The following is a 17,410-nucleotide window of genomic DNA, read 5'->3' on the forward strand; positions in this document are numbered from 1 at the left end:
AATTATTTGAAACTTTTCAACGTCAATATTTTGTGACAAGAAACTTTAGGCGGTGAAACTAAAATAGAAACAAACACGCATAGCGACACGCAAAGCTTCTAGAATATTATATATAAAATACAACATTTCCATTTTATGCTAAAACTGTGATAATAGCAAAATGCAGCATTTGCATTGCAAATGACGACAACATTGAAGCAATTTGATCCGAAATGACAGCACAATTAGACAACAACAGAAATGAAATGAAATGAAATGACAGCAGGTTCAAGCAAAATGTGGCATTTCACACATTCTGGTGCTTTATATCACATTAGGACATTTTCATGACAACACAGAGAAATATCGGTATTTCATAGCAAACAAAAGACGCTATTTCTATAGCAGTAACAGTAACAATAACAGTTTCTACCAAATCACAGAGGCAACAACACTTTTTTAGAAAAACACAACATTCCGAGTGCAAACTACATAACCTTTATAAAAAAAATAGAACTACTTTAATTTGAAAGAAATTACAGCACTTTGATTGAAAACTATTTTCATCAGACATTCAAGAGTATTTATAAGAGAACGCTTTTAATCATTATCAATGGATTAAATAAACACACACACACATACAAGAAACCTTTTGATAGTGTAGTTTACACTTCCATTCCATTGCCAGCGCACGCACGCACGCACGCACGCACGCGCGCGCGCACATTGCTCACAGTTATTTATCACAAACTAACAAATCCTTCCATCTGGCGTGTGGACGGAGAGCTTTTTGTTTGTGTAAACAAGCAGTTGAAGAGCTCTTAACCAAACAAAGATCCCAAACAAAGATTATAGAAGAAAAGAAAAAGTGTGGCAAGGAGGAGGAGGATGGTGCGCGCGCACCGAGAGACGGAGGGAGGGAGGAGCAGCGAGATAAGTGCGTGCGTGCGTGCGTGCATGCTTGCATTTACTTAACGAGACTTCCCTGTCTCTGCCAAAGCAAATACGCTTCATGCACGCATGCATGCAAGCTGCGGAACGAGGGACACTCGGCTGAGGAGTGCGCGCAAGACTGCCGCAAATTGCAGCGGGCGGACCGTTGTTGTTGTTGTTGTTGTTGTTGTTTGTTAAAGCTCTCTTTTGTTTGTTTGTTTTTTTGCACATGGATATGCGGATTTGCTCCCCACGACCTCCTCGCGCAAAATGATGGTAAGCGCCCAAACCATTAATGAATGCTTGATCATCTTTAAGTGTTGCCGAAAGTTAAAGACAATGTAAAGACCCCTTCATACTCCTACTATATTGACTTTTTCTAGTGTTGCAGTGTGTTTTCCACCAAATGTAAAGGCGACATCATATTTCCACAATTACTACATCAGCTTACCTTTGAGCGACATTTAATTGTAGATGTTATTCATTTTCATGTAAACTCTCAAATTAATAATAATAATTAATAATAATAATAATAATAATAATAATGATGATAATTGTTCAGCCTGCATCTAAATGCTTCCAAATGTTTCGGTTACTGTAATGGCATCATAATGAATCATCAATGGCATCATTCATATTAACACCTTTTATCGTTATAAATCAGAATGTTAAAAAAGACACAATATTACAATTCAGAACAATGAGCACAAATAACAAAATAGAAAAACTGATTGTGTTCAAAGGTGAAAATGCTTAACAATGATGCGGGGCAAAAAACATACAAGTGATTTTTTAATGAAAAACGTTGCAAAAGAAAGCTTTCTTTCTAGATATTTTGATTTTTCTTTTTGTTAATTTTGCTTTCTAAACAACGTGCCGTGTGTGTGTGTGTGTTTGTGTATGTGTGTGTGTGTGTGTGTGTGTGTGTGTGTGTGTGTGTGTGTGTGTGTGTGTGTGTGTGTGTGTGTGTGTAAAAGTTGAAGTGCATACATTTATGTAAACATTTGAATCTACGTATCCGTTAAAAGGCACTATATCAATTTATATGAATGAATGTTTTGACCCTGTTTTTGCCCTCTCCCACCCCCAATTCATTTTTATTTAATAACTACGTGTTTGGCCAAAGTGCTGATACAGACTCATTGTAATAATCCAGCCCGTATCATTTAAGGCCCATGGACCACATATGACCCACCAGAGCATTTGCTCTGAGCACAAGAAACCTCAGAAGAATACGAAACACAACCCAAACACATACATTCGTTTTTGGAAGAGTGTGTGTGTGTGTGTGTGTGTGTGTGTTCACGTGTTGAAAAACTGGACTGACCAACATTTGGCCACACAGAAAATTGCACTCAGACACAAAGTTGACACCCGTCCGCTTCCATGCACCGATCTTGATTGAATTAGCAGAGCCTCACTAAGCGTTTTTCTATCTCAACTCCGCACTAGCTCACTTGCTCTTTATCATCTATCACGTGTCATTATAAATATGAATATTACATTTATTAAGATTCTGGCTTGAAATGTTTTTGTCATCTGCACAGAAACGTTTTAAAAGCAACATACAAGTAGGAGATGTATCTTACAATGACGATAATACTGAGTACTGACATTTATTTCATAATGTGTTTAATCTTTTTCACTAGGCTGGGCTGTTTCTATTAGTACTTTATTTGCCTTATTTTACTGCACAAGGGAGACATTAAGAACTTTGGTTTACGGGCACTTTGGATTTTTTGAGTGTGATAGAAAATTGGATGTTAAAAGCTATTTTTTAATGCAGATGCCGCATTTATTCCATGTTAATCGCCGCCCAATAAAAACGATATATCTCAAATCTTAAAAACAAAAACATTTCATAGCCGTTCAAAAAAAAATAAATAAATAATACGTGAAGATATTATGGTGTTGTTTATCTAGAGGAGTTTCTCCAAGTTTCAAAAGGAAGCAATTATAGAACGGCAGTTGAGCATTTACGTGATTCGATATCGCCGAGTTCCACGCGCTCTTATGCACTAGAAGAATGACAAGGCTACGCTTTTTCCCCACTACTTCTTGTGTTTCTGCACACTCATCGGACAACTTTGTCATCCAACTACTATACTAATGACCACTAGTGCACTTCCTTTACGAGTAGCGAAGTACAAAAAATGTCGTATTAATCCTATAGTGCTCATTTTTGTGAATACGAGTGTACTAGTGCATGGACCTTCAACTAATATATACACTAGGTAAGTGCTCAAATGGCTTTCCATAAGCGTTTATAGGATCACGTTCATCTCGCTGTGACACATGCTCAAACATGAAATCTCCTTGTATACCCCCTTCACAGACAGCTGCATCGTGCTGTGTGTGTGTGTGTGTAAGGGGGTGCAAGGTGTGCAAATACCAAAGGTGTTAGTGTACCCACTGGCTGCTGTTTGATTTAATGCTGTGGTTTGTCTCTTAATAACATCGTCAGGCCTCAAGTTTATGGAGTCCCCCCCGACCTCCCAGCAATCAGCCAGCTCCGAGCCACACACACACACACACACACACACACCACCTCACCTAGCGCCCCGAAACCCTCCATAAGCCTTCATGGTTCTTATTACTGTCTCTAATAAATTGTGAATAAGCCCCGAAAAAGTCTGCTGCTCTGAGAATTCCCCATCCTGTAAGACATCCCGTCCGTCACCCCAGCAGCTTTAGCCCCCCTGGCTCCCCCCTCAAGAAAACACAAATTAATTCCAAAGCCCTCTGTAAGCCAACCCTTTGTGGAATGATAAATATTTTCATAGGGAGTTCGTGCTTCCTCATTTCTTTTACATCTCACTTTGCAAGTATGACTTGCTGCGTGGAATCGGCGTGACGCATTGCTGTGCATCGTACGCTGGCTCGCTCGCTCGCTCGCTCCTCGTTCCCTCTCCCTCCAATCATACGCCATGGTCCCTTGAATGGCCTAAATTCAGTCATTTTGTTATGAGCGTGGTAATGGAATGTATATACATACCCAAGTTGGGAATACTACTCCCTAATCACTGTATAGGGAGAGAAGTGAGAATTCCCTGTTCAGCTCAGTTCAGTAATAAGTCAAATAAAAAGAGTGCGCTTTTGGAACATTTGTCTTCTATCTATCTATCTATACAGCGCATTGAGAGCCATTGAGAGCCCAACACAGCCCTGGTGTTAGTTAGGGAACACTTCACAGTCGCTCTAAATGTGTGAAAGGCGTCGTAAAGAGATTACATGTCAGCCGCAGAGCACATTGATTCATGTCTTGTATTTAAGTAAGCAGGGCTGATTCTATAAAAGTGGTAAATGATACACAGCAATCGCACTTAAGATAATATTTGGGGAAAGCATGATGGTTGCCGCTGCCTTTTCAATTCTTTCGCCGTTTCTCATTTACCTGGATGGATAACGCTACGATGCACTTGCAAATTTGGTTTGACTTGTTTGTGCTATTCATTGGCCGCTGATAATGTGTCCGTCTCAATTGCTATTGTCTAAACACTTTCATAGGAATTTTGTTATAGTGAACTCTTTAGTTAACAAATCAAGTCAAAAAAAAAAAAAGGGTTGTATTGAGCCACTTTTTGTTAATGAATTTGTTTGATCCACATTGCAGCACCCCCTTTGCATACAACCCCCCCTTCCCCACCCGCATGCACAGATAATAATCTTTACTTTCCACTGAAACGTAATAAGAGGCTGTGGCTGGGGGATTATTTTTTTAGGTGTCTGAATTTTGCTTCAGCGTTTTTTTTTTTCCTCAACCGTTTTTCCTTCTTGGATTTTATAGACTCGCACATATATGCGTGTACTTATTAAATTTTGCTCCACCGGTGTGTTTTCTCTGATCATAAATGATCTGCTTGTATGATATCATGCGCATAAAAGTAATTCCAATTTGGCTTTCTGAATGAATGAACGAAGTTTTGAAGAATAAATGTTCTTGATTATAGACACATTTTGAAAATTTTTGTCACGCCCGTGCCACTTCGCTCAGCCACACCCCTTTCGTTACCGTAATGTCTGTCACCTGCTTCCTCTTGTTACCCTGTGTATTTAAGCCCTGCCCGTGTTTCTCTCCCTGTCGGTGTCTACTGTTGTGTCCATTCCTGTTCGTGCCCAGTGTTCCTGTTCGTGTCATCTGGTTTTCCCTCGGTCTGTCTGAAGGCTCACGGTCAGAATTTTAATCTTGTCCAAGGGGACTTCATGTCGGTCAGTCTGTCTGTTTTGCTGGCCGTGAGTCTTCCTCCCGTCTGTGTCTGCCTCCCTTCCAACTCCTTTCCCTGCAATAAATCCTGGTTCAAGCTGCATTTGGTCGCCCTGGCTCAACTCATTCCTGACAGAAGACACCGACCATCACAGCGACCAGCGCTTGGACCAACCCTTTGCCGGCTCCCGCAACTGCTGCATGGTCGTCAAGAAGATGAGTTCAAGCGACGCAAGACGCACGGCCGCCCCCCGACCCAGTCCCGGCGGCGCGGATGCTGCGGCCGCCACCGGTTCCGGCGGCGTGGATCCAGCGGCCGTCACCCAGTCGGCCTTCGGCGGTGTGTGACGTGCGGCCGCCTCCCCATTTCCTCCCGGCTCTTGTTGGACGGTCTTGGACTTTTTCTTTTTTGGGACGTCGGGAGCCGTCCCTTGTGGGAGGGGTACTGTCACGCCCGTGCCACTTCGCTCGGCCACACCCCTTTCGTTACCATAATGTCTGTCACCTGCTTCCTATTGTTACCCTGTGTATTTAAGCCCTGCCCGTGTGTTTCTCCCTGTCGGTGTCTACTGTTGTGTCCATTCCTGTTCGTGCCCAGTGTTCCTGTTCGTGTCATCTGGTTTTCCCTCGGTCTGTCTGAAGGCTCACGGTCAGAATTTTAATCTTGTCCAAGGGGACTTCATGTCGGTCAGTCTGTCTGTTTTGCTGGCCGTGAGTCTTCCTCCCGTCTGTGTCTGCCTCCCTTCCAACTCCTTTCCCTGCAATAAATCCTGGTTCAAGCTGCATTTGGTCGCCCCGGCTCAACTCATTCCTGACAATTTTATCGCATTTTTCTGATCAGGAAAATTGATTAATCAATCATTTTTGAGTATTATTCTGCACTGTGTATGGCATTTAGAACATCTAATACCGTTACACATTTTACTGCAATTTGCCAAATCCTTGACGGCCAATGCAGTGTGCGTGTGTGTGTGTGTGGGTGGGTGTGTGTGTGTGTGCGTGCGGCTAAGTGAATTCAGGAAAGCGTGCAAGTGTGCGTGCGACCTCCGTCTCTCTCCATCTGAGTGCACCAGATGTTGCTCACCTGTGAGTGGGACCACCATCTGACTGGACTGGATTGGGGGCGCTGGGGCTGCCAGCTGGTCTGGTACCATTATCACTTAGCCCCTATTTCAGGGATCCTTGTCATGAATGAAACCTGGAAATCAGTTTAAGGGCTTTGTTTGGACGTAGTGTTTTGCCAAGGAAGGATATTGGAATGAGTTGAGAATCTTCATCTCCACAAAAGTAGTGCCGGCCTCTTATGAGCCTTTTTATTGGGGTGGCGTTTTCTTGCAGATTTTCACGCTGGACTTGTTTATCTTGCTTTAACCGGATTTGATCTTGATTTTTCATCCCTTTGTGATTTGAATGGTTATTTCTTGTATATGTGGATTTGTGTATAAACGTTGCCTGTAGTGCCAGTTAGCGATTGGATGACTTCACTTAGAAGGAGACAAAGCAGGCCTAAGTAGAAATGGTGTGAGATAAATTTACACCGGGTTTGTAGCAGGTTCAGCACTCTCCGAAGATTTATTGAATCCAGTCCAAGTTGGGCCATCTTTCCGAAAGCATCTGTCGTCGCGGTGAAAGGCATTAGCGGCCCCCCGCCCTCCCTCCCTCCCTCCCTCCCCCCTCTCCCCGCTTGGATAGCTCGAGGAAAAATTTGCGAGTCCAGGGATTTGTCGCCTCTTCAGCTGGTTGCTCAAGTTTTCCCTCATTGCGGCTTGATGTCAATAAACTTTCTGGCTGTTGCATTGCACGAAAAATGCCGCAATGGACCTCAAGTGTCGATGGCACAAAGAATGATGGAACTCCGTCATTTAGTAGGATTTAGAACAAAAATACAATTACGCCATTAAACACAATAGGAACAAGTTACAGCTGCTTTTCTAAGGTTAATGGCTGTGTTGTAAAAGTCTGGAAATCCAGACAACACTGTGCATTTCCATGATATTTGACCAATTTATCATTTTACAAGAGATCAATTCACCATACAAAAATAGAGAATTCCAGCAACAACTCGGACTTTGAAAAACGTGCAAGTCAAGAGCCCACTTAGTTGTTGGGTGCTGGATGCACAAAGAAAACAGTGGGCAGCAGCTGTTCCACAAGGGACTTGCACACTTGTGTTACCCCTTGTTCTTTGTCTTTCTTTTATCAGGCAAATAAAGAGACTTTGTGCATGCTGGGGAACACGGGCGCACACACACACACACACACACACGGGTGCACACACACGGGCGCACACACGGGCGCACACACACCTCCCCAATGCAGCCCACCCGTAGGGCGGTGTGTCCAAATGGAGGCTTCCAGGTGGGCTTCCATATGGCACAAGCACGGCCCGGCGGGTTCACCTTGTCAGGCCGCTGATGGAGACTTTTCAATAAAAAAGGTCAAAGTATCGATGGGGTCACTGAGGCGTACAGCCGTTTGCGGTGCTGACTCAGCACGCGCACGCACGCACGCACGCTCACACATGCACAAACCAAGTAAACACAGTAAAAGATGAATGAAGAATTACTCCGCACAAGAGACTTGGCTGACTAAAACGATGAACTTTTAAGGCCCGCAGCTGAGCACTGAAAAAAGTAAGTACGTGATTCGTCAGTCAGCCGGGAACGCCTCCAACATATCATAAATTCCCTCATTTAAAATAAAGTTGACGTTTAGATGGCAATGAGCAAGTTCTTCCCAAGCAGGTGGGCTTGAAATGTTACCACATATCAAATCAATTATCCTGGATGAAATGATCCATCGCAGGAGACATTTTTTTTCGTTACATGTTTTAATAACGAAAAATAGTACCGACGCGGTAAAAGATAAATGAAAGCTGGGGTGCTAATTTCACTCCTGTTCCATGCTCTTGATGGGTTTTCATTTTGTCTTTCACTTTTTGACCTTCTTCCAAACAGTGGCATCAGTGCCTGTGGCTCTCCATGCCCACGAGGTCATTCATCTTTAGCCTAGTAGCATACTTACCCAAGTCCAATCCATCCATCCAAATCTAACAAGGCAAGAAAAATCCCTATGTAAGACGCAAAAGCGTGAGACTCAGGTGAACTATTGTGGGACTTGACCTTGTGCCCCCCTCCTTCCCCCATGACCCTCCACGACCTCCACTCTGCCTGGCCACAGCCCTGCTGGGTTTGTTTTAGCTTGAGTTTCATCCTTCTGCCTGCCACGTCTCGGCTGAGCTTCCACTTGTCCTCCCTCCGGTGTTCCGCCGTTCCCATGGTTTCTCGCAGGACTCGCCCTTAAGCAGGAAATGTCTTTGGTATCACACACACGCCTTTTGTGTGTGTCTGTCAATGTAGAGTGTGTGTGTGTGTGCGTGCGTGTTACAAAGCGGTGCAGCTGATGTCGAGAGGTTTCTGAGCAGACGTCCGTCCCTTTCACTTTGACACGTCCCCGTCGTTTCTCCGAGATTGATGGTTCAAAATGCTTGTGCTCTTTCAACAGGAGCCGTGCTAACAGGAGGAAAAAGTGGACCAGGCTATCTCTTTCGACAACAGGTGAGACCTTGCTTGACAAGTTGGAGGCTACAGTAGCAGTTCATTTGTGCCTCCCAATGTAGCAGAACTATGACAAACTTCATGATTTCAATTATCCCCATTGAATCAGAGTTGCTGATGGTCTAAGAGTGCACTTGCTTGACTTGCGTGCGGGCAGCGTGTGACTGACTACCCTGTTGGATGGATGGAATATTTATGTATTTGTTTATTCCTTTGTGTGTTTGTTTTTACACGTGAATCTGTAAATAGCTGCATGTACTTAATCCTGGTGTCTTTTGCAGGGCTTCTCATTGTTGAGCGGCAACTCCTTCAAAGCCTCAAGTGGTGAGCTTTCTATCAAGTTCAACCTCTTTATCATAGCATGGCGGCAAAGTTTGTCGACCGTCTCCATCCTTCTCCATAAGGGCGAGAGATCCCGCTCTTGAGGTTTGACTTCCAATTTCTCCAGATTGACTTTTACGGGGGACGGCATGATGGCGGCGTACGGACAAACCCAGTACAGCCCCAGCCTCCAAGCTGCCGGAGCCTACAGCCCTTACACGCATCACGCGCAAGGCTACACGGTGCCATCCTACAGTGAGTGTACACCGAACCAAGCTCACGTTCGGTTTCAGGCAACGAAAATACCCGAGCTGAACTTCAAGCTTGAAATCAAAATGGAATCACCGTCTTCTGAACAGACATCAAGACAGAGGAGGGCCTGAGCCAGTCGCCAGGCCAGACGGGGCTTTTGGGCTACTCCAACTTCAGCAGCGCCCCCGCCACTCAGAGCATCTACGGCTACTCGCACACACACGGTGAGCACGCACGCACGCACGCACGCACGCTTCCTCGCTGGCTGCATCGAGCCACCGTCCGAGCTGGAAGTGGTGGCCATGAGCGGCTTTGCTTTGGAAAGAGCCTCCGTCTCCCTCCTCACCTCTTGTCCCGGTTCGCGTGACCTCCCGGCGGCCGGTCAGCTTCCCACACCTGTTCCCCATTAGCTGCGGTCTGGACTCTTGGCGTCAAACATCTCCATGTCCCCCCCACCCCTCCCGGCCATACTGAGCCCACCTCCTCCTTTCTCAGGGTCAATCCACGCCCCCGTTTTCCCGCTCAGGCCAACAGCACAACAGGCATGGCGAGGACGGAGGGAAAGTGAGAAAACAGACAGAGAGGGAAAGGACTGGATGGAGTGAGAGAGTGAGTGAAGAAAACAAAAGAGCTTCAAGAGGCTCCCATCAAAATGTCGCTGGCACACGTCCTGAGCCCCGAGACTTGGAAAGCAGTGCGAAATTGACCGTATGTGTGACAGGGTTACAAGGGGCGCAGCAACAAAAGCGACAAGATGATGACTTTGCTGAGTCATTGCTGGATGACAATTCCTGCCATTGGTCAGTTCATTTTTTTTTTGTCTTTTATGAGCGGCCAACCACCGGCAATTTGTTTTGCCGCAACTCCAAATGTGAATCGATGGTTTGGCAATGTTGCAGATGTTACGGCCATTTGATGAATTTGCATGACTGAAAGGTCATATTGCCACATTTGTCCTTTTCCACGTCTCTTTCCTTTTCTTTTGTGGAGAAGACACATGTCAGACATTATGCAGGAATGTAAATATTTCTGTAAACACACAGACGGCACAAAGCCTGCGATGCAAGCACGTTGCCTTCCAAAGCAGCAAGAGACACCAGCAAACAAAAATGATGTGTGTGAATATTGGATTGTGTTAATGAACAACATGGTCGTAAAATGCCTCAAATGTTTGCGGGGTGTCCTTATGGGACTCATTTCTTTTATGTGTTTACGCTTTTTTTGCTTCAAATCTTTTTGGAAGATTGTTGAGGGACTTCCAGTGACTCATTGTTTGTGAATTATTAAAGTGAGAGTCAGGATTTGAACGAGGGATAGTGTTGTTAGTATTGCGTCCTAATTTGATTGGTATGAGGGAAGACCACCACTAAGTTGAAATCATTTCCAACAAAGATGCCGACACTCGGGGCCGATTTCCCGGCCCGGCCTGCCTTTGAGCTTGCAAAACAAAGCCAGCTGCTGTCATAAATCCTCCAAAGTGGCTCCCTGGCTCTCTCACCGTGTGAATCTACACACCTCCGATCACAACGCGCCAGGGTGTACACAAACAAATGTGGCAATTCTTTCCATGTGCGGAGGTGAGAAGATTGCAAGGGATACAATCCATCTGAGAATGAGCTGGGAGCGAGGAACACCGTCCTGCCCTGCTCTGCTCTGACTTGATTAGAGAAGCACCTGCGTAGTTATTGTTGCGTGTCAAACATAAATCACTCAAGAAACTACAAGTTAGTTTTTCCCACACGCCGTCAATGTTATAAATGACTACTGATCGCAATCTTCATTTGAAACTTGGGTGGTTTCTCAGGTGGAGGCATTTCCCCGGGCATTTTCCAAGGCGGCCACGCCATCTCCACCTCGACGCCATTTAACCCCACGCAGCAAGTGAGTGTGTGTGTCCTCCATATGTCCTCAAACGTCATTTTCCAAAATGTCAAACCTGAAACGATTCAGAGGTACGAATCATTTTGCTCTTGATTGTACCTGTTGTAAATCGCCTCGATACACTTGACTGTCATTTTCAGGTTCGATGGCCAGTAATCATGTTTATTGACTGGGAGGTTTTAGGTTTAATGGAAGATTCTTCTAAAAAACATTGGTCTTCCTCAAATGAAAAGAACCTGATTGATCTCAAAATCTATCATTTTATCACCCACTTTTAACAACGTGCGTGTTTGTGTGTGTGTTAATGCTTGGCAGGAGTTTTCAGCGTATTCCAACTACAGTCAGAGTCAGTACTCGCCGTATTACAACTCGCATCACTACAACAGCCCGTACCTGAGCGGCAGCAACATCAGCCCCGCCTCCATCAGCACCCCGTTAGCCTATCAGCATCTGGAGCACAGTGTCATGTTACCCAATCACAGCCCAGAGTCTCACACGGGTACGTGTGCCGCAATACGTCGTATATGCAATGACATGACGTGCCTCAATAGTGTGTCCAATGAAAGTTAGACGAGCCCAATTTGATTTCCCTAACTTTTGGGAGGTATTGCATGTCAGTGTGTTTTGTGTCCTAGGAGAATACCAGCCACCGCCTAGCCCCCCCACTCCAGGTAAAGAGGAGAGCGAGAGGGGCACCGTGTCCATGCGGAGGGGCTCCGACGCCAAGTTGAGGGGGAGGAAAAAAGTCACTGACCCGGCGCCACCTTTGGATGCTGACATTGAGGTAACCATCTTGCAAGCAAGCAAGCAAGCAAGCAACTGACCTAGCTGCCATCTGTCCGTCCGTCCGTCCGTCCGTTCATGCGCAGTAAGCCTTATTGATTTTGAATAATCTGTCAAAACGGATGTCTGAGGAACACGAGGGAGGTGGGGGGGGTGCTTTTGTTTTTGCCTTTCCCCACACAGTGCACTCTGTTCTTCTGAGGTTAATGCTACAACGTGTGTTATTTCACTGCAGCGGGTGTTTATCTGGGACCTGGATGAAACCATCATTATTTTCCACTCGCTCCTCACGGGGACCTTCTCCTCAAGATTTGGCAAGGTACCATCACAACACCCAACCACCCAACCAACCAACCAACCCCCGCCCCCTTTTCAAACTTTCCTTCACTGACATTCACGTGTGAAATATTTCAGCGACAGTTAGTTGTTGACACAACTGTTAAAAACAATTGCGTCGGTGTACAACTAATGATAATCCAAAACCAGTTTCATCAAATCCAAAACTTACCCATCAATAGATCAAATAATAAATACAAACAAATAGATCAAATAATAACTATCAATAAATAGATCAATCAATCAATAAATATGAGTAGCGAATGTTGGCTATATGAATATCCTGCAGTGGACATTTGTGAAGCGTTTCACACGCTGGCTGCTTTGCGTTGTTTCTTTTCATAACGCAGCTTGTTTAGCTACGCCGGCTTCCTGCAGTATGATTGACAGCCAGCAGGACGTTTTACATAACACGGGAGCGACCGAGGGGGTGCGGACAGTGGTGCGTTTCTTGCTTTTGGCCCCAAATCTGCTGTTTTGAATTCTCACGGTCCCCCTGCAGCTCGACGCAAGGCTGACGGGAGTTTGACAGCCGGCTCGGTAATGGCCTCATGCTGCATGCTGTTATTATTATTCTTTTTTCCTCTTCCGTTTTTTTGGGGGGTTTTTTTTCCACCTCACCAAACCTTGGGTAGAGCAGCAGAAGAACAAAAAATGGCCTGCAGAGTGTTGAAATGTGACTCGTATTCCAAAAATTCCTGATTAATTCCCAGAGCCCAAACCCGTCTCCACTGGAACCTGCAACAAAGCTTAAGTCAAAACTTTAACGGCAATGTCACTCGGTTGAGCCAAGCCCCCCCCCCCCCCCCCCCCAAAAAATGCATCCATGCACTTGTCAGACATTTGTTAGTTAGTCTCCATGAAGCAGAAGGTATGATAAGAACTCACGAGCTCAACTCCACTCAACGCAATTTTAAAACCGATCACAGCTGAAAAAAGGTTGATTGTAAATAAATCTGATCAAATTTCAAACAAATAAAGTTTTCCAATGTCTAAAACTACAAATAGGTGTTTTTTTCAGCAAATGAAAGTTCTTACAAATGGAAAAAGAAATAGATATACTATGTCTGTTCCACCTTGTTTTTCACCTTTTAGCCACAACCCCCTGCGTGTGAGTCTTTTCAAATCTTTCTTCTTCGGGATTATCAAAGAAAGGCTTTTCTATGTGTGACAGGGTGATTACGGATAATTATTCCAATGATTAGAGAAGGGGAGCAATCCCTTGTTAATCCTTCAGCTCCGCCTCCTTCATTCTTGCATTCATCTCTTCTTCTTCTTCTTCTTCTGCCCTCCCTTAACATTATTTCCATCATTGCCTCTTCATTTGTACGTACAGAAGGGCTTATTTTCTAATTGGGTAATAGACTTGGCTTGTGAATGTGCTAATCTGGCGTTCACCTTTTGCCCCCGCCCGCCCTGCCCTGTCCTGCCCCGCCCCACCCTGCAAGTGCGCCGCACGCACATCTGCGCTCGCTCGCTCACAACTGCTTTTGTCATCTCGGGTGACGACGCGCCCACGCAGCTTTCTTGAGTCAATTTTGCTGTTGCCCATATTTTACTACGCTTGGCAATTTGTTGTAGATCATTTTCGATCGATGTATGATACAATTTCAGTTCATTTGTCCAAAAATGCTTTCTGCAAATTGACAAAAATGGAGTCAAGTGTACATCATTGGGAATAGTGTGTCAAACATCAATTGAGATGGCATTGATAAATGGACAATGTTTAAAGGTGTAAATGAATTCATCCATGCGCGTCGAGATAACGATAAGAATCAGAGAAGCGTTGAAACAGATCCATACCTGCCACTTTTGAAAGACGGTTGACATTCTGCCAATCGACAACAGACCCGTCAGAATTTGCGCTCGGAGCAGGCAGCCTGCGCCGACAAAGCCGCCCGGGAACATTTCTCAAGATGAATGATTGCTCATCCAATCAGAGTGAGACCACGAGCGTCGGAATAAAGCCAAGGCTGTCAGTCTGCAGATTTATTTGTCATTAAAGAGTGCAGGCGGTTCTGTTTTTTTTGGTTTTTTTTGCAGAAGTGAATCCTCCTCTTCATTTAGCTGCTTGTTGGCTTCTGATCTGGTTGCAGGATTCTTCCAAAGCAGTTTCACTGGGTTTGTGGATGGAGGAGATGATCTTCAATCTGGCCGACTCGCGGCTCTTCTTCAACGATTTGGAGGTAAGTTGGGAAGCTTTTCTAAAGAATCACCTGAAATAAATACATCCAGCAAAGTATTTGTAAAATGATCATCAATGCAAACTTTATTGATCATGTTGTATAGTTGATGTTAATAAAATGTTCATTTAATAATAGTAACAAAATGAATGAAAACGGCATGTACAATAATGAATATTAAATATAATGATAAGAAAAGCACATTTAAAGAAAAGTGCATTTCACGAAAGTGTGGAAGGTTGCCCCCCTCTAGTGGTACACAACTGTACTGAAAAAAATAGACTTGTTTTTATATTTTACAAGCTTTACATTTTCCTTCATTGTGTGTGGTTTTATCTACGTCTACTGACTTTATTTTAACATTGTATTTGACAATGCAATGCAGCATTGTGCTTCTATTGAGATAATAGTAAGAATAATCATTTTTCTTTCCACTTTTGTTAGGAATGCGACCAGGTTCATATTGATGACGTGGCGTCGGACGACAACGGTCAGGACCTGAGGTATGGACATTTTGTTTATTTCTCTCCATTGCCGTTTAGCATGAAATTATTTGCGTCCCCATATGGAAATATGAGAAACTTGCACACATTTTTGTCATCTGTATCAGAGACTATTTGTCACGATCCGTCTCCGTTTCCTTGTTTTACTGTTGCCATGGTTTGTGTTGGCCCCTCCCCTCCCCTCCCCTCCCCTCCCCTCCCCTCCCCTCCCCTCCCCTCCCCTCCCCTCCCCTCCCCTCCCCTCCCCTCCCCTCCCCTCCCCTCCCCTCCCCTCCCCTCCCCTCCTCACCTGCGTCTGCTCACAATCTATGTAATTGCCGTCACTTGCCTCTCGTTACCCGTCTTGTATTTAAGTCTGCGTGTCGCTCCCCGTCGGATTGTTCTCGTCTCATGTCTGCTTGTTTCTAGTCTCCGGTCTGGTCTGGTCTGTTCTAGTCTTATACCTAGTCGAGCCTCTAGTCGATCTTTTGAGTTCTTTGAAAAACCCTGGTCCAAGCCGCATTCATTCCCTTCATGACACCGTTTCAGTCTGTGTTAAACATTGCAGTGAAGAAGCAGCAGCAATTCCGAATTATTCGTCTCACTTGCGTTCGGAGTGCTATTGATATGAAGTGGCCGCTTTGCATTGCAGCACGTACAATTTCACGACGGACGGCTTCCAGAGCCCGGCGGGGGCCGGCTCCCTGTGCCTGGGCTCGGGAGTCCACGGAGGGGTGGACTGGATGAGAAAGCTGGCCTTCCGATACCGGCGCGTCAAGGAGATTTACAACACGTACAAGAATAATGTTGGCGGTAAGGTGTTTGCTTGACTTTGGAATCGTTTACATCCACTATGGTGGCTTGGAAAGGCAATGATGTCCACAGCCCCTTGGCGCAACCTGTCACCTTCTCATATTGATGCTTGTATGGCCCCATGGTGGTCAGGTTTGCTTGGCAGTCCCAAGCGGGAGGAGTGGCTCCAGCTGAGGCGGGAGATGGAGGTCCTCACCGACCTGTGGCTCACCCAAGCGCTCAAAGCTCTGGCCCTCATCAGCACCAGGTGACTTCACCAACTTTGTTTTTTTTCTGGGTCTTTTGACAGAGCTTTTATTGAGTAAAAACTACTTTGAAAGCCTAACCCTCGTATGGAACCCTAACCCGATTTTAAACCCTGGTTTGAAACCTCAACCCTAGTATGAAACCCTAAGCCTATGTAGGTTGTATAGGTTAAAGGTCACATTCATGATGAATTCTTTCCCTTTGATGTTTTTGTTGAATCTTTATTTCTAATGCAGACTCTGAATGAAATTGAGTGAATGTGCTCTCAGGCCCAACTGCGTGAATGTCTTGGTGACCACCACCCAGCTGGTCCCAGCCCTTTCCAAAGTGCTACTGTACGGTTTGGGAGCTGCCTTTCCCATCGAGAACATCTACAGCGCCACCAAGATCGGTGAGTCAAACAAATGCATCCTCATTGTTTTCTTTTCTTCAAATGATGACGTCTTATTTTGGCAGGCAAGGAGAGCTGCTTCGACCGCATTTCTCAGAGGTTCGGCAGGAGAGCCGTCTATGTGGTGGTCGGAGACGGGACCGAAGAGGAGACGGTGGCCAAGAAGGTGAGGCTCATTCAACTTTGGCATGGAAAGGAATGATGGAAATGATCCAAATACAATTGGATGACATTCATTGAGTGTAGTGGATACATGAGAACGGTTCCTTTGTGCGTCCTTAGAAGAACATGCCGTTCTGGAGGGTGTCTTGCCGGGCCGACCTGGAGGCTCTGAGCCACGCACTGGAGCTGGACTATCTGTAGGGGGCGTCAAAGCTCCGGTACAACCATCACCAGAAACTCTTGAACTCTTGAACCAAATAAGACTGATGATTCCCAGTCAGTGTTGCTGAGTCAAGTTGACGGTTGATAGTGACCAAAATGAGTGGCTAGAGGACCAAAGCTTAGCGCTAACCCCCCCCACCCCCCAGGGAACTTCTGGAAATGCCTTTTTTTCCTTCTTCTGTGTCTCTTTAATTCAATTCATTTCGGATAATGTCTCTGGATTGGATTTTTCATTCCAAGACAGATAGAGTTTTGGTTGGGGCAGGGGACAGCATTTATAGAGGCTATGAAAAATACAACCGGTTGATTAAATGTGAGCTATTTATTGTCCGTCACAAAATTGCCTACAAAGAAAAGTGAAAAGAGGAGATGCGTATTTCTTCTGCTTCCTTGTTCTGGGATGGAAATGTTTTGAACCCTCCTTTTGTCTCCTTAATGGCCTCCCGTGTAAATTGGACAGACTGTTAAGTTCACGCATGTGCCTGTCAGCTTAGCTATGATGATGTGTGTGTGTGTATATAATGCTTTGTGCTCCTTTTCTTTTGACACAAATAGACAAATTAAAAAATAAGTTAATTGCACCGTATGAGGACACTCATTTCGCACCTCAACACAGAGGCAACCATGGAATGCCCGAATATTAACCTGTAAAAGCTGCATTTAAA

The 17,410-nt window shown here is 45.1% G+C and overlaps 1 protein-coding gene across 2 annotated transcripts; it reads left to right on the plus strand.

The window, feature by feature from the left end:
* The first annotated feature begins 223 nt into the window (after positions 1–223).
* On the plus strand, positions 224–17,326 carry eya2 (EYA transcriptional coactivator and phosphatase 2). 2 transcript variants are annotated; one of them, XM_049734949.2, is made up of 16 exons: positions 224–1,188; positions 8,621–8,673; positions 8,955–8,997; positions 9,078–9,249; positions 9,354–9,470; positions 11,051–11,127; positions 11,443–11,626; positions 11,763–11,911; positions 12,146–12,229; positions 14,343–14,432; positions 14,874–14,932; positions 15,564–15,724; positions 15,857–15,971; positions 16,240–16,361; positions 16,427–16,527; positions 16,644–17,326. In XM_049734949.2, the coding sequence occupies exons 4-16, from the start codon at positions 9,144–9,146 to the stop codon at positions 16,722–16,724; spliced, it is 1,446 nt and encodes a 481-aa protein (XP_049590906.1). In that variant the 5' UTR covers positions 224–1,188; positions 8,621–8,673; positions 8,955–8,997; positions 9,078–9,143; the 3' UTR covers positions 16,725–17,326. The 2 variants fall into 2 exon arrangements, with proteins under 2 accessions (XP_049590906.1, XP_049590905.1); XM_049734948.2 differs by having other exon boundaries at positions 225–1,188; positions 9,122–9,249.
* The last annotated feature ends 84 nt before the right edge of the window (positions 17,327–17,410 follow it).

The sequence above is a fragment of the Syngnathus scovelli genome, chromosome 11 (genome assembly GCF_024217435.2).
Source record: "Syngnathus scovelli strain Florida chromosome 11, RoL_Ssco_1.2, whole genome shotgun sequence".
Classification (NCBI taxonomy): Eukaryota; Metazoa; Chordata; class Actinopteri; order Syngnathiformes; family Syngnathidae; genus Syngnathus; species Syngnathus scovelli.

Bases quoted from the DNA above. Each gene is read 5' to 3' on its own strand.
- eya2 (XM_049734949.2), top strand. From the start codon at position 9,144: ATGATGGCGGCGTACGGACAAACCCAGTACAGCCCCAGCCTCCAAGCT. The intron at 14,933-15,563 runs GTATGGACATTT...TTTGCATTGCAG, and splicing joins GACAACGGTCAGGACCTGAG to CACGTACAATTTCACGACGG. The intron at 16,362-16,426 runs GTGAGTCAAACA...TTATTTTGGCAG, and splicing joins CTACAGCGCCACCAAGATCG to GCAAGGAGAGCTGCTTCGAC.